We start from the raw sequence: 21,924 nt of genomic DNA on the forward strand, positions 1-21,924 counted from the left end.
ACATGGCCAAGGGCACAGGAAGGTCCCATGTCCCAGAAAACCCCTTTAATCGTTTCCTGCTTCACAGGATTCCCAACATGTGGCAGTCTGTCAGCTCTGAGCTGGCCTGGGGGTCCCACCCCACTCCCACCACCTTGGGGGTGGTTTGATTGCCCAAAAGTTTGAGTTTGGATGTGAAGTGGCAATGGAATCATGGAATGGTTTGGGTGGGAAGGACCTTAAAGTCCATCCAGTTCTGCCATGGGCAGGGACACCTTTCACTACTCCAGGTTGCTCCAAGGCCCATCCACCCTGGCCTTGGACACTTCCACTGATCCAGGCGCAGCCACTGCTGCTCTGGACAAAACCTTCTCCTGCCTGGAGGGCCAGGGCCCAGACAGAGCCCTTCCTGGATTTTCCACATGTCAGTGGGAGGTGAAAGCTTGATGAGAGGAAAAAAACCTTGGAATGGGTGCTCTGGGAACAACTTGCTTTTTCTGGTCCTCCAAGGCCTGCCCTGCCCAGCTGCTTTGGTTGCCCAGCCCTGGCACAGGGCTGTGGTGGAGTCCCCATTCCTGGAAAGATTTCACATCTGTGTGGATATAGCACTTGGGGACAGGGGTCAGTGGTGGCCTTGGCAGTGCTGGGGGAGCCGTGAGCTTCTCATCCCATTCACCCACGCTGGGTTGTTTGGCAGGACACTGACCCCCACCCACATCCTGGCAGGACAGGATGGCCTCAGGCCTGTGCTCCTGGCTCGTGTCCTTGGGGGTGGCAGGTCCAGCACCCTCCAGCCACCCACAGCCTGTGGGGCTGCTCCAAAGTGCAGGGAGGTGGGCATGGAGCCATGTCCAGCAAAACCTGAGCTGGGCAGGCGTGGAGACAGAGCTGTGGTCATCTGAGATCCCATGGGACAGGTCAGCCCCATCTATGGCTTCCTGTGAGGCCCTGGCACAGATTCCCAGAGCAGAAGTGGTTGCCCCCAGTCCCTCCTTGAGGGTTGCCCCCTCCCCGTCTTTGTCCTCACCCTGAGCCTGCTGTTCTCCCTGCAAGGCCAGGTTGGACAGGGCTTGGAGCACCCCGGGACAGTGGAAGGTGTCCCTGCCCACAGCAGGAGTGGAAGTGCTTTGAGGTCCCTTCCAACCCAAACCAGTACGTGATTCTATGGTTCCCACATCCTCAAAGGGAAGGGAGCTGCAAGGCCCCAGAGCAGGGGATGTGCTCAGGACACTGTGGGGCTGTCATGGAGCTCCTCAACTGTCCCAAATTCCTACCAGGACAGAAGGAAGCAGCTCAGCCCTGCCCTGGCCAGTGTCCAGCTCCTACGTGTGGAATAGGAGCAGATGGAGAGATGCCCCATCCCAACACCATCCTGTTCCTCTGTTCAGATTGGATGAAACTGGAGGAAACTGGGCAAAAAGCCAGCCTAGGACACGTGGTCAGTCCAAAATAAATTTGAAATACCTGTAAATTTTCCCTTTCGGAGAAATCAGCCCCAGCTGTCAGCCACTCCTCATGTTCTGCTATTTTCACCTTCCATGTGTTCCTGCCGCCTCCTGAAATCATTTCCCGCAAACCTGTGTGGAGGTGGCTCCTGTCCCAGATTGAAACTCCAGGGACCTTTCCCAATATTGCAAAAATCTCTGCGATCCTTGACCCCCAGAAGTTGTGGGCAGAAGGCAAACATTGCCTGGACTTTATCTGCAGGTGCCCAGGGTTCCTCTGCCAGCCCTGATTTCCACAGTGGATGGGACACAGGATCCCATTTCAGCACCTGCAGCAGAACAGATAGATCCAGAGTGATCCAAGACCTGCAGGAGGAGGCTGTGGCTGTTCCAAACATCCACACCCAGCTGGAGACATGATGTGTCCAACCTTTCCCATCCTCTTCACCATCCTGCTCCTCTCAGCCGGGGCCTCTGGAGCACCGTAAGTCCCCTCTGTGCCTGTCTGTGCCTGCTGGAATTGCTTTAACCTTGGCTCCCTTGCAATTGCTGGTGGGATTCAATCCCTCCTGTGCTTATTGGGGTGGTTTAACTTTGGCTCCCTTGCAATTCCTGGAGGGACTCAATCCCTCCTGTGCCCTGATTGCTGCCCAGGGTGGGAACGCTCAGGCTGGGGGTTCTCCCTGCCCAGGAGCACTGAGGCCCTGATGTCTCTGGTGTCTCTGAGGAGTTGTTGTGCCCTCACCTACAGAGCTGAGCTGAGGAGCCAAGGGCAGCCCAGGAGCAGAGAGGGGAGGCTGGGGGGGTTCCTGTGCTCCCAGGGGCTTTTCCAGGTCTCTGTGGGGCTGGGCTGGATGTGCTTCACCCCCAGGACTCTCCCGTCACTTGTCCCTGCCAGGAGTTACGTGGTGGTGTCCCCGGCCGTGCTGTACCACCCTTACCCTGCCACGCTCTGGGTGCACCTCAGTGACCTCCAGGGGCCTGTCCAGGTCCATGTCCAGCTGCAGGGGGACAGCACAACCCTGCCCATCACCCTGCTGACGAGAGAGGTCCTGGAGCCTCATCTGCACCTGAACGTCACCTTCCCTGTGAGTGTCACCCCAATGTCACCCCAATGTCACCCCAAACCAGCCAGGAGCAGGGAGGGAGGCCCTGGGTGGTGTCCAGGCTGTTTCAATCAGCTCCAATCAGTGCTGGGAACAGATGTGACTTCCCCATCTTGTGGCAGAGTCTCACCCCTTTTGTCACACTGACAGAACTCCTCCAGGCCCGGTCGGTCATCCCGTGGCTGGAATGATCCAGTTTGCAGACCTGCAGGGTGCTGGGGGGACCCTGCCCAGCCCCTGGCTCAGGGAAGGTGTTCCTGGGGGCGGGCAGTGCCCTGAGACACCCGGAGGGAGCCTGGGCACCGTCCTTGTCCCTCACCCTGAACCTGCTGTTCCCCCTGCAGGCCCCAGCCCCTGCCAAAGGCAAGGAGGAAATCGTGGCCCTGAAAGTGTCAATCCAAGGAGATTCCCTGAATGTCTCTGAGTCGAAGAAGGTGATGCTGAGAGCTCTGAACCCCGGGATCTTCATCCAGACAGACAAGGCTGTCTACAAGCCTGGGCAGGAAGGTGAGGGGGGCAGGAGGGACCACCCTGCCCTGGGGGAATCCCCTGGTCGGGGAGAGAGGTGAGGAGGCCCAGCCTTGCTCCTGCACTGCCTGAAAATGGGAGGGATTATCCTGGGATGTCCTGGAATGCCCAGCACTGGCACAGGGCAATGCCAAGGCTCGCTGGAGGCTGTGCTGCTTGAGGGGCAGTGAGGGCTCAGGGTGGATTTCCATCCACCTTCCCATGGGGAATTCCCTCCCTTCCCATGAAGCCCCTCCTCCATCTCAGTTTCCTTTCCCAGTGAAGTTCCGAGTCGTCTCTTTGGATAAAGACCTGACCCCCAGCAACCAGAAGGTGAGAGCAGGGCTGGGACGTGGGGAGGTGACAAGGGCTCCCTGCAGCCCAGCCAGCCGTGGGAGAGGTGTGGGAATCACCTTTTCCCTTGGGAATGCTGCCCTGGCCAGCTCTGCCCGGGGAGCTGCCCCCCGGGGCAGGTTTGCCCTGTGCTGCTCAGGGATGCAGCAGGACCAGGAAGGAGAAAGCAGAGGGCACGTGTGGCACAGGAATGTGCCCTCACCAGCTCCCAACTAGGGGTGCAGCCCTGGTGAGTGGGAAGTGGGAAAGGTGCTGATATCCATCAAGGCATCAAACACCAGGAATACCAGCAGGCTCAGCCTCTGGCACCCCTGAGCAATCACTGGGGTCCCTGGAAGTGCAGGATGTACCCAGATTAAAGGGGTTCTAGACCCTTCCTAAGGCACTGGGAGATGCCACCTCTCTGTGCCATGCTTGCAGTGCCCTCGGCTCACCCCTGCTAGAGCCAGGTGCAAAATCCATCCCAAAGCATCCTGAGGGCTGGGGAGTTCACAGCATCCCACAGAAAAGCCTCCCTCTGCCCCATCCACGGCTGTGCCCACCCTGGTGGGAACCCCAAGGAATGGAATTGTTCCTCTGACCATCCTCTCTTTGTCTTCCAGCTGCCCCTGGTGTTCCTGAAGGTCAGTTTGGGACACTGGGGAGTGGGGTGGGCTCGGGAGGGCTGGGAGAGGGGACACAGGACACAGGCCAGGGGTGTTTGCCGGGCTCCGTGGGTGCTGATCCCGTGTGTCCCTGCGCAGGATCCCAACGGGAACCGCATTGCACAGTGGCGGGAGGTGACCCCTCGGCAGGGAATCGTGGATTTGTCCCTCCCGCTGGCCTCGGAGCCGGCCCTGGGCACCTACACCATCAGCGTGGAGGGCAAGAGCCATTCCTTCAGCGTGGAGGAATACGGTACACGGGGACTGGGAAGTGGGAGCTCACCATGGGCAGCAGGTCTTGACCCCCTCCAGTCACCCAGGAGATGTGAGATGTCACTGTCCCGGGAGTGACCACCCTCTGTCCCTGTGCCTGTCCACCAGTGCTGCCCAAGTTTGAGGTGATCATTCATCTCCCCAACACGCTGCGGGAGAAGGACGAGAAGTTCCCTGTGGAGATTTGCGGGCGGTGAGCTGGGAACAGGGAACAGGGGGAGATGGGGGTTCCAGCAGGGTGGAACCATCATGGCACAGCCTCTTCACTGTCCCCATGCAGCTACACCTATGGAAAGCCTGTCCAGGGGAAGGTCCAGGCTGACTTGTGCTTCAGTGGGAAGCGCTCATCTCACCGGAGGAGGAAGATTTGCACCCAGGTTACTGGGCAGGTGAGTGTGGCTGGGACTGGGGGTGTCACTGGCATGGCTCCTTCCTGGGAATGTTGCTGACAGGGTTGATCTTCCCTCCAGACGGAGAAGAATGGCTGCTTTTCCAAAGAGGTTTCGTTGGCTGACTTTGAGGCCACCTTGCAGTTGCGGGAGGAACTTGAAGTCAAGGCATTGCTGGTGGAGGATGGGACAGGTGGGATGGGGGTGTGGCCATCCCTACGTGCTCCCAAGGGATTGGTCTTCTCCAGGAACACCCAAAAGCACTGCTGGGATTTAGGGGTGCACATGCAGGGATGGGGTTTGGGTGGGGTGTGGGTCAGGTCAGCCTGGCAAGACTTGGAATTCCAAGCAAAGGAAAGGAAAAACACCTTTCCAAGATCCAGCAGCTCTGCCGGTGCTGGGAGCTGAGTCCTGGCAGTGCAGAGTGGCTGGGTTCACCCAGGCTGGTGGGGTGGCTTCACCTCCAAGCTCATCCCTCACTTGCCACCTTGTCACACCAGGAGTACCTGACCTGGCTGGAGAGAAAGGAGAGCAGGGCTTGTCCCTTTGCCCTGTGGCCCCTCATGATGCTGTTTTGGTGAAGAGCCTTTTCTGAAGTGTCTGCCCCCAGCTGCACCCTGGTTGTAGATCTGAAATATTCCACAGGCCTTCTGCTGCTCTTGTAGGAGATGCAAACCATGCAAACCATGCTGGGAACTGCAAGAGGAAAGCCCAGTAGCTCAGGGACCTTTTCTGCTTGGGGGCAGGGGCACTGGCTGGAGCTAAGCTGTGTCTTGTGTCCCTGCAACTCCCTGAGCTCCTCACTCACTCTCCACAGGGCTGGAGATGAAGAGCACCAAGAGCTGCAAGGTTTCACCTGAAATAGTCTCGGTCACCTTTGAGAAGCCCGACCACGTCTACAAGCCTGGCCTCCCCTACATTGGGACGGTAATGGAGGGTCCCCTCTCCCTGCAGGGCTCACCTGCCCCCTTCTGCTCCCAGCCCTGGTCCTGCCCACCCCCAGCCCTATTCTGCCATGGCTGCAGCCCCAAACCATGGCATCTCCCCTTCCCTCCTGGCACAGATCTTGGTGCAGCTAGCTGGCAACTCTGGGTGGCCCCAGAGGCAGGTCCAGCTCTTGGTCACAAACCAGAGACAAGTGAAGAAACACAGCTTCCTGACAGACAGCTCAGGGAGAGCCTCTTTCCAGCTGGACAGCTCTGGCTGGAGTGGCACAGTCTCCTTGCGGGTAAGTGCCCCACCCATGTCCCCCTCTCAGAGGTCCTGCAACTGCTTCCTCCAGTGGGTGCCTTGGAGTGGCACCAGCCTTGGGGGCTGCTGAGTGGATTCATCCCTGATTCCCACCTCAGGCTCAAGTCAACATGACAGCTGAGAGCCAGGAGGAGGACTCAGCAGTCGGAGAGGCAGTCATGAGAGTCATGCCCTACTCGTCGAAGAGCGGGAGCTTCCTGCACATCCGTGACCCGGAGGGGGAGCTGCCCTGCGGCCATTCCCAGGTGTTCCATGTGGATTCCATCTTTGGCAAGGAGGCTTTAGGCAGTGAGCTGAAGAACTTGGATCTGGTTTTCATGGTGAGCCCCGGCCCAGGGAGGGAGGGCAGCAAGAATTGAGCAGTTGTGTGGGAGCGGCCACATCTCCACAGATGTTCACAGTGGTGTCCCCAGGGACAGTACAATGACCAGCCTGTCCTGGAGAGACTGAGGGACCTGTCAGAGGAGGTGGCTGCTGCCACTGTTGGGCCTGCACCCCCATGGGAGATGGGGAGCTGGAGACTGGGCATGGTTAAAAATCATCCCAGAACTCTCATTGTGGGATTGTCCTCCATCAGGACACTTGGAATCCATACTCAGCATCCATTTTGTTCTCACTCCCTCCTCTGCAGGTCCTGGCCAAGGGAACCATTACCAGCATCTTCAGGAAAGAGGTCACTGCAGAGCCTGGTATGTCCCATGACATGGAGGGGCTGTGCAGGGCTCTGCTCCCTGTGCCTGCTCCTCACAGAACCATGGAATGGTTGGGTTAGAAGGGCCCTCCAAGCCCATCCTGGGTTGGGACACCTTGCACTCTCCCAGGGTGCTCCAAGCTCTGTCCAACCCGGTGTTGGACACTTCCAGGGCTGGAGCAGCCGCAGTTTCTCTGGGTAACATCTCTCTCTTTTCCATGGCCCAGGACAGAGGGTCTCCCTCTCCCTGGAGGTGCCCTTTGCGCTGGAGCTGGCACCCATGGCCAGGCTTCTGGTCTACACGGTGCTGCCCAATGGCGAGATGGTGGCTGACAGCAATGAGCTCTATGTGGCCAAGTGCTTGCCCAACCAGGTGAGAGGAACTGGCTTGTCCATGGCTGCCTGCCTTGGGACACATCCCACTCCAGGTGTATCACAGTGTCACGGTCTCTCAGCCCATTCCCTGATCCCCAAACCCTCTGAGAAGAGCCCTCCCTTCTTGTGGCTCCATCCAGCTGCTCCACAGGAGGTGACTGCCCTCTGCCCCTGTCTCCTGATGTCCCTGTGCAGGTGAAGATGGCATTTTCAGAGGCCAGGGCCCTGCCTGGGGCAGCACTGAAGCTGCAGCTGGGGGCTGCCCCAGGCTCCCTGTGCGCTGTCCGAGCCGTGGATCGCAGTGTGCTGCTCCTGAAGCCTGAGGCTGAGCTCAATGCCGAGGCTGTGAGTGCTGGCCCTGCCTGGGGTCCCCCTGCAGCCCCAGGAGCAGCCTGGGCTGGGCATGGGATGACATTGGCTCACATGGAACCAGTGCTGTGGTGGCTCCTGGGCAGAGCCCTGTGCTCTGAAAATGAGGTTTTTGCACATCTTTATTCCCAGATCTACAAAGCACTGCCCGAATTCGACTACCCCCACAGCATCCAGGATGAACCACCCTGTTACTTTTACTGGAGAGATGCCAAGATGGAAACCTACAAGCTATTCCAGGTGAAGCCCCTGTCTGCCTGGGCCTCCCGGTTCTTCCCCATCCAGGAGCCACCCATGCTTCTCCCAAGTGCTGGGGAAGTCACACTTGTGGCAAAGGACTTCCCTTTCCTGCCAAGCCCAGGCTCCTCCACTTGTTTTCTGAAGCTCTGGGACTACTCACTGCTGGAATGGGGATATTGCTCCTGCTGGCTATTGGAGGTGGACAACCTCTGCTTTTTCACAGGGTGCAGCACTGAAGCTCTTCACCAGTGCCAAGACCAGGGAGGATTGTGCGCCCATGATGTTCATGTCCAGGTTCCCTGTTGTTGGAATGGCAGGTGTTGGAGGTGAGCACAGCCCTTGGGCTGAAAAGAGCAAAGAGCTGGTGGCCAGTCCTGGCTGCTCTGTCCTCAGGGGGACTTGGAGCCATCCAGAAAATACCCTTGGCATCAAAGAGTATGGAACAGGATGGAAAAGGATCTTGATCACCCTTGTGCTGGCTGCAGGTGAGGTCCAGCTGAGACCTGAGGGCCCCAAGTTCTGCTCTGCCTTTTTCAGGTCCGGTGATGCGACACCATTACTTTGATGCAAGCGATATTATCCCAGAAGGCGTGGCAGTGTCCAGCCCCATCGAGGGCGGGGAAGAGCCCCCAGCACCCCGGATGTATTTCCCAGAGACGTGGCTGTGGGACCTGGTCCCTGTGGGGTGAGAGGACAGTTCCCAAGGGAAGGGAGTTGGGGACCCCAGGACTCCTTCTCCCTGTGGGATGGCACCAGCAGTGTCACAGCAGTGCCACTCAGGTGACGCCACCAGCCATGGTGAGGTGGCCTCACAATGTTCTCCATGCCGCAGGGAGGGCGGCTCTGCTGAGGTGACAGTGACGGTGCCTGACGCCATCACGGAGTGGGAGGCCGGGATGTTCTGCACGGCCCCGCAGGGCCTGGGGCTGTCCCCTGCTGTCACCCTCACAGCCTTCCAGCCATTCTTTGTGGAGCTGGCACTGCCCTACGCCGTGGTGCGCCACGAGACCTTCACCCTCAGGGCCACTGTCTTCAACTATCTGCGCCAGTGCCTGAGGGTGAGCGGGGACAGACAGGGGACCCTGGGGTGTGGCAGAGGCTGATGGAGCTGTAGCTGTCCTCTGGCACGTTCAGGTGAGGCCCAGGCAGGTGGCCCTGGCTGTGGGGTCTGATGGAGCCATGGCCATGCCCCGCAGGTTCAGGTGACACTGGCAGCGTCGGCAGAGCTGGAGGTGACACCAGGCGCAGGGGACTCCTACAGCGGCTGTGTCTGTGCAGACGAAGCCAAGACCTTCCAATGGGGCGTGCGAGCCACCAGCCTGGGTACAGAGCTGCTACCACCCCACCCTGCTGCCTCGGGACCCTCTCAGGGGATGGGGTAGGGTGGGCAGGGAGGGCAGGAACCCCAGGGCACCTAAGCAGTTCTCCCTCACTCTACTCCCACCCTTCCTGGGGACCCCCCAACCCAGCCCAGTCAGCCCCACCCTAAGCCTAGGGGGCTGTACTCAGGTCTGGGGGCTCCCTGGGGACTGAGGGGCTTGTTTGCACTTGCAGGGGAGGTGAACATCACCGTGAGCACCGAGGCCCTCAGCTCCACCGAGCCCTGTGGCAATGAGCTGCCCCTGGTGCCAGCCCAGGGCCGCGTGGACACTGTGATAAAGCCCCTGCTGGTGCAGGTCAGAGGGTTGTGGAGGAGGAAAATGGGATGGATTTGGGAGCAGGGTGCAAACAGCCCTTGGGGGGCAGGGCAAGAGCACCCAGACATGAAGCCAGGGGGTGACCCAGGGGACACAGGGACAGGCAGGTCCCTCCACCTGACTGACTCTGGTGCTGCTTCCTCACAGCCTGGGGGGATCCTGGTGGAGAAGGCTCACAGCTCCCTGCTGTGCCAGGAAGGTAGGACTGCCCAGGGGTGTCTGACAGTGCTGTGGAATGTGGGCTAGGGGTCTTTGGCCACTGGTCACAAGGGCTACCAGCCCAGAGGAATCAAAGGCCAAGGTGCCTGGGAAGGAATGGGGTGGGTGAGGCTGCCATGGGACAGGCTGGGAAGAGCTGGGCATTCCCACTGTCATGGCCCTCTGTCCCCACAGGTGCTGAAGAAGTCTCCTTGGAGATTCCTCCAAACATCCTGGAGAGCTCCCAGAGAGCCCACGTTACTGTGATGGGTAAGGGAATGGCCAGGGTGGCCTGGGGACCATGGGGGACAGGGTGGGTGCAGAAGTCCCCAGGCTCAGCAGGACATGGGACCACCCAGAGCTGACACGGGGCAGGGGCACAGCTGATGGTGTGTCCCCCTGGGACAGGTGACATCCTGGGCAATGCACTACAGAACCTGGACAGGCTACTGGCCATGCCCTATGGCTGTGGGGAGCAGAACATGGTTCGCTTTGCCCCCAACATCTACATCCAGCAGTACCTGGAGAAGACCGGGCAGCTGCTGCCGGACATCCGCGCCAAGGCACAGGGGTTCCTGCAGAGCGGTCAGTGGGACCCTGACCCCCGCCTGGGAGGGACACCACTGTCCCACAGTCCCCTCCCTACTCCACCTGGCTCTGCTGGGGTCCCCTGGGCACAGAAATAGCACCCTGTCCCCATGTCCTCCCACAGGGTACCAGCGGGAGCTGCTGTACAAACACGACGACGGCTCTTACAGTGCCTTTGGGAAGAGTGACAGCACGGGCAATACCTGGTGAGGGTTCTGCAGCTGCACCAGGGCTCCTCCTGCCACCCAGGGAACCCCAGTGCTGACCCTCAGCCCTCCGCTGTCTCCCTTGCTGCAGGCTGACTGCGTTTGTCCTCAAGTCCTTCGGGCAGGCCCGAGCCTACGTGGCCATCGAGGAGCAGCACATCACGGATGCGCTGCAGTGGCTGCGGCAGCGCCAGAAGAAGAGTGGCTGCTTCCGCAGCACGGGCAAACTCTTCAACAACGCCCTGCAGGTGGGGCAGGGGCTGTGGTGGGGACCCAGAGTGTGATCTGGGCACTGAGATGTCCTTTGTGTTGGTATGGCTGTTGTCAGAGCCCGGCCAGACCCGTGTCCCACTGTCCCCTTGCAGGGCGGCGTCTCCGATGAGCTCTCGCTCTCTGCGTATGTGACGGCAGCGATGCTGGAGCTGGGGCTACCCACGGTGGTGAGGATGGACCCTTCCTCCCCACAGGGACTGGTGGTGTGGGGACAGCTGCTGGGACAGGGGATTGGCCATTCCAGGCCACCTCACAGCCCGAACTGGGCACAGCTGGTTGTGCTGGGCAGCACTGGGGTCTCTGAGTGAGTCCTGTGCCGTGGGCTGGCTCCTGACTCCACTTCCACACCAGGAGCCAACGGTGAACTCGGCCTTGAAGTGCCTGGGGGCTTCTCCCACGGAAAACCCCTACACACAAGCCCTGCTTGCCTACGTGTTTGGGCTGGCAGGGCTGCGGGAGCAGCAGGAGGCGCAGCTGCAGCACCTGGCCCAGCACAGCATCAGCACAGGTACAGTCCAGGCAGGGGCACTGGGGGCACTGCCACCTCTGTGAGGGACCCCAGCCCAGCCTGCAGCAGGGGCTCAGCTGCTGCCCCTTCTCTCCCAGAGGGGCAACTCTACTGGCAGAGGAAGGGGAAGGCGCAGGAGCCCTCGGAGCCGTCCTGGGCCGCGGCTGCACCGGCTGAGGTGGAGATGACAGCCTATGTCCTGCTGGCCTACCTGTCCCAGCCCTCCGTGTCCCCTGCTGAACTGGGGACAGCGTCCAGGATCGTCCGCTGGCTCTGCAAGCAGCAGAACCCCTATGGGGGCTTTGCCTCCACTCAGGTACCGGCCCTGGGCTCCAGGGGCTGCTCCAGAGCGGCCCCTCTGGGAGCTGTGCTCAGGGGTGACCGTGGCACTGTCCCTGTGCATAGGACACTGTGGTGGCCCTGCAAGCCCTGGCCAAATACGCCGCCCTGACCTATGGCGACAATGGGGACTTCACGGTGACGGTGACATCGCCCACGGGGACAGTGCAGGACTTTGTGCTGGACAGCAGCAACCGGCTGGTGCTGCAGCGGGCAGCCCTGGCTGAGCTGCCGGGCACCTACAGGCTGCAAACCCGCGGGCAGGGCTGTGCCCTGGTACAGGTGGGCACAGCCTGGGCTCCCTGTCCTTGGCCCCGCCCCTGTCGCTGTCCCCTCACTGGCCTCACCCTGCGCTGTCCCCCAGGTGACCCTGCGCTATAACGTGCCCCCACCTCCCAGCACGGGGGTGTTTGAGCTGCGTGTGGAGACAGAGCCGCTGCCTGGCACACAGAACCCCCATTTCCTGCTGAGGCTCTGGGCACGGTAGGGACTGGGGCTGTCCCGGGTTTGGGGAGGACAGGAGCAGCCAGGAGGGAGGGAATCGCCAAGTCCACCCTGTGGCTCTGCACTTGCAGGTACAGCGGGGAGCGTCCTGCCACCAACATGGTTGTCATCGAGGCCAAGCTGCCATCGGGCTACAGCCCGGACAAGAAATCCATGGTGGAGGTGAGGAGTCCCCATCCCCCTCTGGGATACCACATCCCACAGGTCCCTGACCCTGGGGGCTGTGGGAAACAGAGGGACACACCTGCTTGGGGTGCTGGGCACCCATGGAGCAGCTGTGGCCCTTCCTGAGCCGTGTCCCTGCAGCTGAAGAGGCAGAACCTGGTGAAGAAGGTGGAGGTGCAGCCCGATCAGGTGACCATTTACCTGGAGCAGGTGAGATGGGGACAGGAGGAGGAGCCCTGGGATGTGGGGGGGTTTCCCCATGGTGAGTGGCTGCACCTCACCCCTGAGCTGTCTCCACAGCTGAGTAAGGAGGAGAAGACCTTTTCCTTCCGAGCCCAGCAGGATTTCCTGGTGAGCAACCTCCAGCCAGCCACCGTGTCCCTGTATGACTACTATGAGACAGGTGAGCCCTGCAGGGCTGTGTCCCCTGGCCCTGCTGTCACCCCTGCAGCCCCAGGGGCTCAGTGGGGTCTGGCTGAGCTCCCAGCTCCCACTAATGAGCTTTGGCTCGTTACTGGAGCAGCTCTTCCTAGGCCCATGGTCACCACCCCTCCCATTGCAGGTGACCGTGTGGATGTGGCCTACACTGCACCCCCCAGCTCAGGTAGGGGCTGAGCCTGCCAGGCCAGGGGTCACCCCACCCTTGGGACCCTGATGGGGAGGCATCTCCCTGGAGGCACAACGTGGGAAGGAGGGCAGGAAGTGGGGACAGAGGAGCCCATCCCAAAGTCCTGCCATGATTGTTGGGGATTTGCTGGCCAGAGCTTGGGGGCAGAGGTCAAGCAGGGCCCAGGTGTCCAGTGTGGGGGTGTAGGAGGTTCTGTACCTCTTTGGGTGGGCTCAGCACCCATCAGCCCTGGCCTTCCTCCAGTGACCCCTGGAGCTTCCCACCTGGGGGTTTGGGGTCACACAGGGGATGGGACAGTGAGCTCCAGGGGATGGGCCTCAGCCAGAGGGTCAGGGACAAGCAAGGGTGGTGGTGGGGGGTTGTGGGGACTCTCCTCTCACTGCACCCCCATATTCCATCTTGAAGAGGAGAAGGAAAACATCTAACTCAGCCTGGAGTCCGGCAGCCCATCCCTGCCCCAGCTCCTGTGGCCACCAAGACAGGGATGGCTGAGGGTCTCTGCTCCCACCCTGCCATGGTCCTGACCCTCCATGGGGCAGGAGGTGGCCCAGAGACCCTCCCAGCACAGCCCCTCTGGATGGAGCTACAGCTGCCCCCACCCCAGGATCTGCAGCAGAGGGGCTCCTGCAGGCCCAAGGACACACACGGCTTCTCCAGCTCTGCCACACGATGGACTTGGCTGAGCAGCCACAGTGGGGACTTCACAGGGACACCCCAGGCCACCTCCTGCCACCCCTGCAGGGGGCTTCTGGGGTGCCAGCTCTGGCCTCTCCCCTTCCCACAGCACCTGAAGGGGGCCCAGAGCTTCCCTGGCAGGTCCTCACCACTCCTCACCCCGCCCCCCTGGGATCCACAGTGCCACTCCAGCCCTCTCCCCGGCACTGACATAGTGCCAGTGTCACCACGAGGGACTTGGGGACACTGTAATTCCAGCAGACCAGTCAGATGCCTCTTGGAGAGAAGCTAGGGCCTGGTGGACCCCAGCCCCTGCCCTGGATCTAAATAAAGCCATATAGTCAAGCATTTCTTACTCTTGGTCTTTCTTTCTTCCCCACCAGGAGGTGGGGACAGAGAGGACAGGGTGGCTGCTGTGGCCTGGGGCAGGAGGTGAAGGTCAGGAGAGCCAATCCCTGTCAGACAGAACCAGGTGGGCTCCTGAGGCATGAACAGGTGTACAGAACACACCCAGCAGTGCCCTCTCTGCCTGTCACATGGCACAAGGGGACATGGCAGTGCCAGCAGGGGTCCCTCACCTCAGCCAGGCACATGGCACAGCCCTGGGCAGCCTCAGACTGGGGTTAAACACTGCTGTCCCTGAGCAGCTGCTCTGGGCAGAGGCACCACTGTTCTGCCACCTCAGTGACAACTCTGGCCCAGGGATGCCCCCAGGAGCCATACCCTCCCTGGGGACAGCTGGGGCTGACATGGATGCTGCTGTCATCTCCCCAGAGGAGTCACCCAGCAGAGCCAGCCTGGTGACACCTGGAGCTGTGGCCAGAGACCAGGGCCACAGCACTGGGGCCAAACGACCCCTCTGTGCCCCAGGGGAGGGTATGAGGCACTGTCACAGCAAGGCACAGACTAAGCAAGGAGCGGCCAAGCCTCAGCCCTGTCCCCAGGGCTCTCCTGAGGTGGCAGTGGGGTACAGGAGCCAGCCCTGTGCCCCAAGCTGAGTCTCTTGCTGGGGATGGAGCCACTCCCACCTCACTTGTGGCGCTTTTTCTTCTGCTCTTTGCGCTTTTGAGCCCGCACGTCCTTCTTGAGGCGGCTGTCGACCACTTTGAACTGGCCCTTGACACCAGGGGGACGCCGCACCCGGGGTCCCACACCCTTCTTGGCCACCAGGTAGGTGACCTGGCGCTTCTCCTTGGCCAGCCCAGCCTTCTTGTAGATGCTGCAGGAGAAGGACAAAGATCAGAGTGAGTTTGGGTGGGACAAAAACCAAACCCAGGGTTGGGCAACATTAGGTCCCACCCCTTCTCTGGTTCTGCCACCCCTGGATCAGCCTGGCTGGGGACACAGATCTGTCCCAGTGGCTGCAGGGACACAGCCCCACCAGCCAGCCCAGCCACAAAGGCAGCAGCTGGATCCTGGCTTGGCCACTCACCGGCGCAGTTGGGCCACCTTCTCCCGCTCCGAGATGTCCACGGTGCTCACCACAGCCTCGGCCTTCTTCTTCATCTGCTCCAGCTTCTTCAGCATCTGGGGAGCAGCCGGGGGGGACATGGGGTCAGAGGAGGGACAGGGGAGTCAGAGGAGGAAGGGGAATTGGAAGAGGGACAGGGGGTTTAGAGGAGGGACGGGGGGGTCAGAGGTGGGACAGGGGTGTCAGAAAAGGATGAGGTACCAGAGATGGGACAGGGGGCATTGGAGAAGAGGCATGGGTCAGAGAGAGGACTGAGGCCCTGGAAGAGGAGTCAGGGCAGCCCTGGGAGCCCACCCCCACTCACCCTCCGCTTCTTGCGGGCCTTGGCCTCTGCCACCTTCTTGATGGGGCGGGCATTGATCTCCTTCCAGCGCTGCCGATAGGCCTCGACCGTCTGCTTGTCCACGGGCAGCTGCCGGCGCCGGTGCTGCCGCTCCTCCTCTGTGAACCACTCGGGCAGCTCCCCCTCCTCCTCGTTGTAGGAGTACCTGCAGGGTCCCAGGTGAGGTGTGAAGAGGACATGGGGGCCCCACTTCACCTGTCTGTGCTGGGGAACAAACCCTGCAGCCCCCAGTTCGGTACCTGTTGAAGGAGTCGTCGATGAGGTCCCGCCGGGCCTTTTTGGAGCTGGCAATGACAGAGCCAAGGGCCAGGCCCTCTGCATCCAGGATTCTTTTCACTGTGGGATGGGAAGGCTTGGCCTGGCTGCAGCCCAAGAGCCAGGGTGCAGTCCTGGGGACCATGGTCTGTCCCTGCCCCATCTCCTGTCCCTCCCGAGGGACCCCCATGGCCCCCCACTCACCTGGTTTCTCAATGGGCACCACCTCGAAGCCACAGGGCTCGACACGGCCCCGCTTCCTCCCCACTGGTGCCAGTGGCCTGTGGAGAGGAGTGGGCAGGGCTGGGGTCCCTCAGCTCTCCAGGATTGTGGAGCTGGGGAGGACACCCAGACCCCCCTCAGCCCTCACCTCTCATCTTCGCTGCTGCTGTCATCATCACTGCTCTGCTCCTCCTGAGCCTCACTGGCATTGGGAGCCACAGCTGCTGCAGGGGTGGGCTCAGCTGGAGCCTCCTCCTGGGCCACCTTCTTCTTCTTCTGCCCTTTCTTTGCTGTTTTGTCTGGGAATGGGAAACATTGGGTGAGACAGAGTCAAGGCAGACTGTTGGGAAGGATAAGGATTTGACAGGAAGGTCTCACAGATATGTATGTATAACAGAAAGATTTTTGAATGTAGAATTTGAAGAAGGTATAGAAATGATAGCAAGTTTCGATCTAGAGGAAAAGAACTGTTGAGCCAGTCTTACTGGGTAACTAAGAAGGCAAAGAGCAAGTGAGTTGGAAGGGGCTTTTATGACTTTGAGGAAAAGATAAATCTACTTCAAACAGAAGACATTTTTACTAAGCAAAAAGATTCTCACAGACAAACAAGAAAACTAATGTTATAAGCAGAGGAAAAATCTTAGAATTTTCTACTGCAAGAAAAGCGAAAAACAACATCTAGCTTAACTTGTAACATACTAAGCTTTTGTGATTGGAAAATAGCATCATGAATATAGTAATGTTAGTAGTTAGGATAGGCTATAGATAGTAGCAAAGGTATTGATTGGTTGTTATGTAATAAGATGCACAGCAAAGAAATAAATATAATGCTTTGTAACATGAACGAAACAAAGCTTCAAAACACACGGCTTGCCTACAGCCATCAGCTATAGGCTCACCCACAACCCATAACTATTGTAAACCTTGTCTATGTAATAAGCAGCATCTCGAGAGCCATCTGAAGTCTCCATCTCTCTGTCTGGCTCTGACAGCATACCCTGCCACAGACACTCCTCTAGAGATCCCGCTCATTAACACGGCACTAGTAACAGCTTGTTAGTGACACAGGCTGGCAACAGTCTTTGGTCCAGAGGGAGGTGTTCCTGCCTGTGGCAAGGTTTGGAACTGGGTGCTCTTTGAGGTCCTTTCCAACCCAAAGCATTCCACGCTGCTGCTCAGGGCAGCATTCCCATTGTAGCTGGACCCAGTGTCCCACACTGGGCTGTGGGACTGTTCCTCTGCGTCCCCTCACCTCTCTGAGCCTCACGCTGCTTCTCAGCCAACATCTGGGCCTGCCCCAGCTCCAGCTCCTCATCTGCATCATCCTCGATGCCAGCAAAGGCGTCCTGGGATGGGGAACAGTGGGGTCAGCCCCGGGGAGGAGTTAGCCCCAGGGATATGGGGGTAGTTAGCCCCAGGGATTGTGGGGGGGTGGGGGAAGTTAGCCCCAGGGTTGGGGGTCTCACCCCAGGACAGTCCTGGGAAGCTGTTGGGGCCAAGGCTGCTCCATCATTCCTGCCTCACAAGTGGGACTCACCTTCCCGAACCACAGGCTGGTCCGTCGCTCCTCCAGCACCGACTTCTCCTCCAGGGGCACTAGCAGGGGATTCTCCACTTCCTGTCCTTCCTCCTCCTCCTCTGCTTTCTGTTTAAACTTTGGCCTGTGACACAGAGCAGCAGGATCAGTGGCTCCAGCTCTGGCTGGCTCCTGGGGAGCTCCCAGGGCAGCCCCTGCCCCAGGACACCTCTCCCTTCTCACCTCTTCCCACGCTGCTCCCGCTCCAGCTTCCGCTGCCGGGCCTCGATCTCCAGCAGCTCCTCTGGGTCCAGGTCACTGGCCAGGGACACGTCGTCCTCTTCCTCGTGATCCGACACGTAAATGTCATCGTCCCCAGGGCTGATCTCCAGCAGGGCATCGGCCGAGGCCATGTCCCCCCGGGAGAGCTCATTTAGCAGCTGCAGCACAGGTTAGAGTCACACATGTGACATAAGTGACACGAGTCACAAACCAGGCCCTGTCCCAGCCCAGGAGCTCCCTCACGCACCGGGGTCCTGTGGATGCTGCGCAGGGAGAACATGCTGGTGTCCCCATCGTCAGCAATGGACACTCCAGGCAGGTCCATCTTCAGCTCCACACGCTCCCGCTGCTTCCGTTGCTCCTTCAGGATCTTCTTCTTCTTTCTGGAGAGGCAAAGGAATGAGGCCACACTGTCCCCATCCCACACAAACACCCCAGAGGCTCAGCCCCTGCCACAGCACTGCCAATCCCCATGAGGGGTCCCTAGAGCTGGGACAGCCAGGAACAGCTGCTTCAGCCATTTGGAGGAGCAGAGGAGCCCAAGGACCCCAAACCAACAAACACCCCCAGCAGAGGGACAGGCTGACACTGCCACCCTGACTCCATGACTATGGCCCCACCTCTCCTCCTCTTTCTACCTTTTCAGCTCTGCCAGCTCCTCGGCCTTCATCTCTGCCAAGGCCAGCTCCACCTCCTCTTGCTCCTTCGCCTCTTCAGCAGCTGCAGCTTTCGCCTCCATCTTCTCCTTCTTCTCCTCCTCCCTGCCCTCCTCCTCCTCATCAGAGCTCAGGCTGCCAAAAGGAAGGAGCTCAGAGAAGCTGTGTTGGGGGCAGCCCCATCCCAGCCTAGGGACAGCCCTGCTCTCTGATCCTACTTGATATCCAACTCCTTCGCCTGCTCCTTCAGTTTCTTGGCCAGGAACCGGCGCAGCTTCGTCCTCCAGTTCAGCAGGGCCCTGGGTGGGATGGCAGCTGTTAGGGACAGCCAGCAGGCCCAGCTGGGGGGTGTGGCTGTCCCAGGGTCCCCCAGCACCTGAGCTCCTTGCGGCCCAGCACTCGGATGTCCCTGCAGCACTGACGCAGCTCCTCCGTGGTGGAGCTGTGATTCTCCAGCTCCCCATCCCCCAGAGTGATCTGGCACAGAGAAAGAAATTTAGATTTAAATTTAAATTCCAGCCTCTCCTCCACAGGACAGGGATAGGGAATCCTTCCAGACACACACCTCATTGGCCTTGGAGAGGAAGTCCACGGGGTTGGGAGCCTTGAGGAAGTCCATGAGGGTGAAGCGGTGGTACAGGGTGGTGTCACCCTCAGCGTAGCCTTCGGCCTGGGGATAAAAGGGGCTGTGGCAGCCAGGGCAGGCGACAGACAGGCAAATACCACTAGCCCTGAAGGGTGGATAGGGTCACCTAACTCATGTCTTGCTGCAGCGGCCACCTAAATGTGTCTGTGGGCTGTACTTGAAGACTTTAGAAATCATTTCTAACTTCAATCAGAGCTAGGGCAAATCACCAGTCCAGTCCAGCCCCAGTCCAACAGCAGCTCCCAGCCCCACCTCAGGTACAAGAGCTGACAATGACAGGTTTGTGTCAGCTCTGTGCTCAGCTGAGATCACCTGACACAGATTTACTGTGCTAAAGCCACCTCAGACAGACACAAACCTCGTACCCAACCTCTGTAGGATTTAACTGTCCCAGTCTCATAGTAGCCATTTCAGTGCTGCAGTGATTTTAGGGCTCCAAACCCTCCCCAAACTGGCTCTTTCAACACTTCCCATTCCAAAATCTTTCATTCTCCTGAACTATTCTAATTACCACAACCTCTTTAGGCCCAGTCCCATTTGTGTCTGCCTTGCTCATACCTTGGGCTTCTTTTTGCTGACCAGCTCACTGACAGACTTGGTGGGAACCTCCACATCCTTGAAGGCATATTTAGGGTCAAAAAACTTGCTGTCGATTTTGTCTGGAGCTTGATAACCTGGGATGGAGGGATCAGAGCCATGAGAAACATTCCTCTGAGATGCAGGGATCAGAGCTACTTCTCTGGGGAGAGAAGGCTCAGAGTCATTCCACTGTCTCAGGAGAAATCAGAACCATCAAAACCATTCCAGCTGCGATGGAAGGCTCAGAGCTGTCAAAGCCATTTCTCTCAGAACGAAGGAATCAAGACCATTCCTGCTGGCATGGAGAGATCAGAGCCACTCCTCCTGGGATGGAGGAATCAGAGCCACCAGCAGGTTTTCCCAGTCCCACCCCAGCTGCTCCAGGTCCCCAAGTGCTCACCCTGGCACACCACAAAGATCTCGGCAGACTCATTGCGGGAGGCCTGGGGCTTGGTGGCCTGCACCTTCTGGAAGAACTGCTGGAAGATCCACAGGAGGGGCTGGTAATCCCGGGAACGGAAAACCTTTGTGATGAACCAGCCACCCTTGCACAGGAACTCACAGGCCAGCTTCAGGGCCATGAGGGTCAGGTTGGCTGTAGCAGGAGAAAAGAGGGAGTGAGACAATGACCCTTCCCTGGGAGGGTGGAGAGGGGCTGGAATGGGTTTCCCAGAGAAGCTGTGGCTGCCCCATCCCCAAGGTGAGGCTGGACAGGGCTTGGAGCACCCTGAGAGAGTGGAAGGTGTCCCTACCTACGGCAGCCCTTACCCATGGTACTGAATGGGCTTTAAGGTCCCTCCCAACCCAAACCAGCCTAGAACTCTCCAAGAACAGTGACATTTTCCTGTCCCCCATGTCCCCAGGCAGTCTCACCCTGGGAATAGGCATCGTGCACCCAGCTGGCTCCCACGTTGGGCGCTCCATCGTTCAGCACCACGTCCACTTTCCACGTCTGCAGCTCCTTGCGCAGAGCCTGTGGGACAGGGACACCCATTTGTCCCTCACCAAGGTACCCCACGCCATCCCCTGTGACCCCCTCTGCCAGTACAGGGGACCAGCAGGGATCTGGGACAGTACCTGGCGGCACTTCTCGGTGGTGATGTCCTCCTGCAGCGTCACCACGTTGGGAATGGGCTTGATGGGCACCAAATCCACCCCTGGTTGAAGAAAAACATCAAATTCTCTCAAAAGGGGCTCCAGCCCATCCCAAGGGGCTTCCCCACCCACCCTGTCCTCCTCCCAGGATCCCCAGGCCAGGATCCTCTTCTCTGTCACACCCAGAGACTGTCCCCAGCTGCTGCCAAACACCACCACTCACCAATGATCAGGCTGGACACCGGCATGAATTTGGAAGCCACCTGAAGCCTGGGAAGAACAGAGAGGAGCAAAGCTGCAGCAGGATCCCAGAAGAGCTCTCAGCCTGCGACTGTGTTTCCAGGGTTTGGGATTGAGAGCAGAGACACAACAGGGAACACAGAGGACACCCCCCAGGGCAGCTGGTGGCACTGTGGGCAGCCTGTCCCCACTCACCACCCGCCAGGGGCCGCACACAGGTCCAGCAATGCCCGGGCCTTCTGCAGGAACTGGAATTTCCGATTGAGCTGGAGCAGCTTGAAGGAGGAGCGGGAGCGGAAACCTGGCGGGGAGCAGAAGGGAGGTTATTGGGGTGACAGGACTTGCAGCCCCCCTGTCCCAAACACCACCAGGTATGGCTGTCACCTGTCTCCTTGGCCAGGTGGTAGAATTTGTCCCGCCGGCTCTTGCCCAGTTTGCTTTTCTTGCCCATGGTGGTGGCAGGCGGGCCCCTCAGAGGGACTGGGATGTGCAGTCAGCCAAGGGCTCAGGGCTGTGAGGGGGGAACAGGAGTAAGGGGTGGCCTGGGGTCCCCAAGGCCCAGCAGGGGAGCCCAGGCCTCCCTCAAGGTTCCCTCAGTGTCCTGTTAGCGTCCCCTCAAGCGCATCCTGTGTCTCTTCAGCTCTCTTTCAGTGCTCCCCTCGTTACCCCTCTCAGTACCCCTCCAGGTGCTCCCAGTGGCCTCACAGTGCTCACTCAGAGCCCGCTCCGCCACTGCTCCCAGCATTGCCCCCTCAGGCCCACCTGCACCCCGCTGCCCCCGAGCCGCATCCCGGCCCCGTTGTTCTGCCCTGAAGCCTCCGATCACCCGGGCTCGACGTGCCCCCCTCCCCAGCCCGAGCCGCCGCCCCCGGGACACCGACACAATGCAGAGCCCGACCCCGATCCAGACCCCGCTCCCGCTCCCTCCGCGTGCCTGCACCGCCTTCCCGGCGTGCCCCGCGCGAACCAGACAGCTTCCGCTTCCTCCTGCTCTGGCCACCATTGTAGGAGTGGCGCACTCCCTTCTCTGCAGCCTGAGGGCGGAAGAAGTACGGGTCTCCTAGAAAGTGCAGGAAACAATAACGGGCCCACTCGGTGGGGCGATCACAACCCTGTTATTCCCTTTCAGTGCTTTCCAATACGGATAAATCACCTTTGACCGTCCCAAGATGGCGGCGCAGTCACGGGTGATCCCGTACAGCGCAGGCGCACTGT

General features: G+C 59.7%; 2 protein-coding genes across 2 annotated transcripts; one reads left to right on the forward strand and one right to left on the reverse strand.

The window, feature by feature from the left end:
• Nucleotides 1–909: 909 nt before the first annotated feature.
• On the forward strand, nt 910–13,665 carry LOC117006319 (alpha-2-macroglobulin-like protein 1). The gene is given in 38 exon segments (XM_033078691.1): nt 910–919; nt 1,724–1,769; nt 1,771–1,908; nt 2,323–2,512; nt 2,875–3,037; nt 3,318–3,370; nt 3,994–4,014; nt 4,135–4,288; nt 4,417–4,501; nt 4,589–4,697; nt 4,779–4,890; nt 5,515–5,624; nt 5,761–5,925; nt 6,047–6,268; nt 6,580–6,637; nt 6,867–7,012; nt 7,210–7,359; nt 7,516–7,623; nt 7,847–7,949; nt 8,161–8,308; nt 8,456–8,681; nt 8,820–8,946; nt 9,178–9,299; nt 9,468–9,519; nt 9,714–9,788; nt 9,927–10,103; nt 10,231–10,312; nt 10,404–10,560; nt 10,678–10,752; nt 10,937–11,093; nt 11,192–11,409; nt 11,499–11,714; nt 11,797–11,915; nt 12,008–12,098; nt 12,243–12,311; nt 12,402–12,504; nt 12,664–12,705; nt 13,135–13,665. Coding segments are annotated over 38 exon segments (4,419 nt in total). The 3' UTR covers nt 13,155–13,665.
• An 87-nt stretch (nt 13,666–13,752) lies between these two features.
• Nucleotides 13,753–21,855, reverse strand: FTSJ3 (FtsJ RNA 2'-O-methyltransferase 3). The gene is given in 23 exon segments (XM_042779939.1): nt 13,753–14,528; nt 14,530–14,623; nt 14,837–14,931; nt 15,180–15,363; nt 15,458–15,554; nt 15,678–15,754; nt 15,844–15,994; nt 16,948–17,041; nt 17,233–17,356; nt 17,455–17,651; nt 17,741–17,876; nt 18,132–18,284; nt 18,368–18,448; nt 18,526–18,626; nt 18,715–18,819; nt 19,354–19,469; nt 19,775–19,969; nt 20,248–20,347; nt 20,452–20,531; nt 20,693–20,739; nt 20,905–21,010; nt 21,094–21,220; nt 21,644–21,855. Coding segments are annotated over 22 exon segments (2,745 nt in total). The 5' UTR covers nt 21,161–21,220; nt 21,644–21,855; the 3' UTR covers nt 13,753–14,183.
• Between the last annotated feature and the right edge of the window lie 69 nt (nt 21,856–21,924).

Source organism: Catharus ustulatus, chromosome 23 (genome assembly GCF_009819885.2).
Source record: "Catharus ustulatus isolate bCatUst1 chromosome 23, bCatUst1.pri.v2, whole genome shotgun sequence".
In the NCBI taxonomy this organism is placed as follows: Eukaryota; Metazoa; Chordata; class Aves; order Passeriformes; family Turdidae; genus Catharus; species Catharus ustulatus.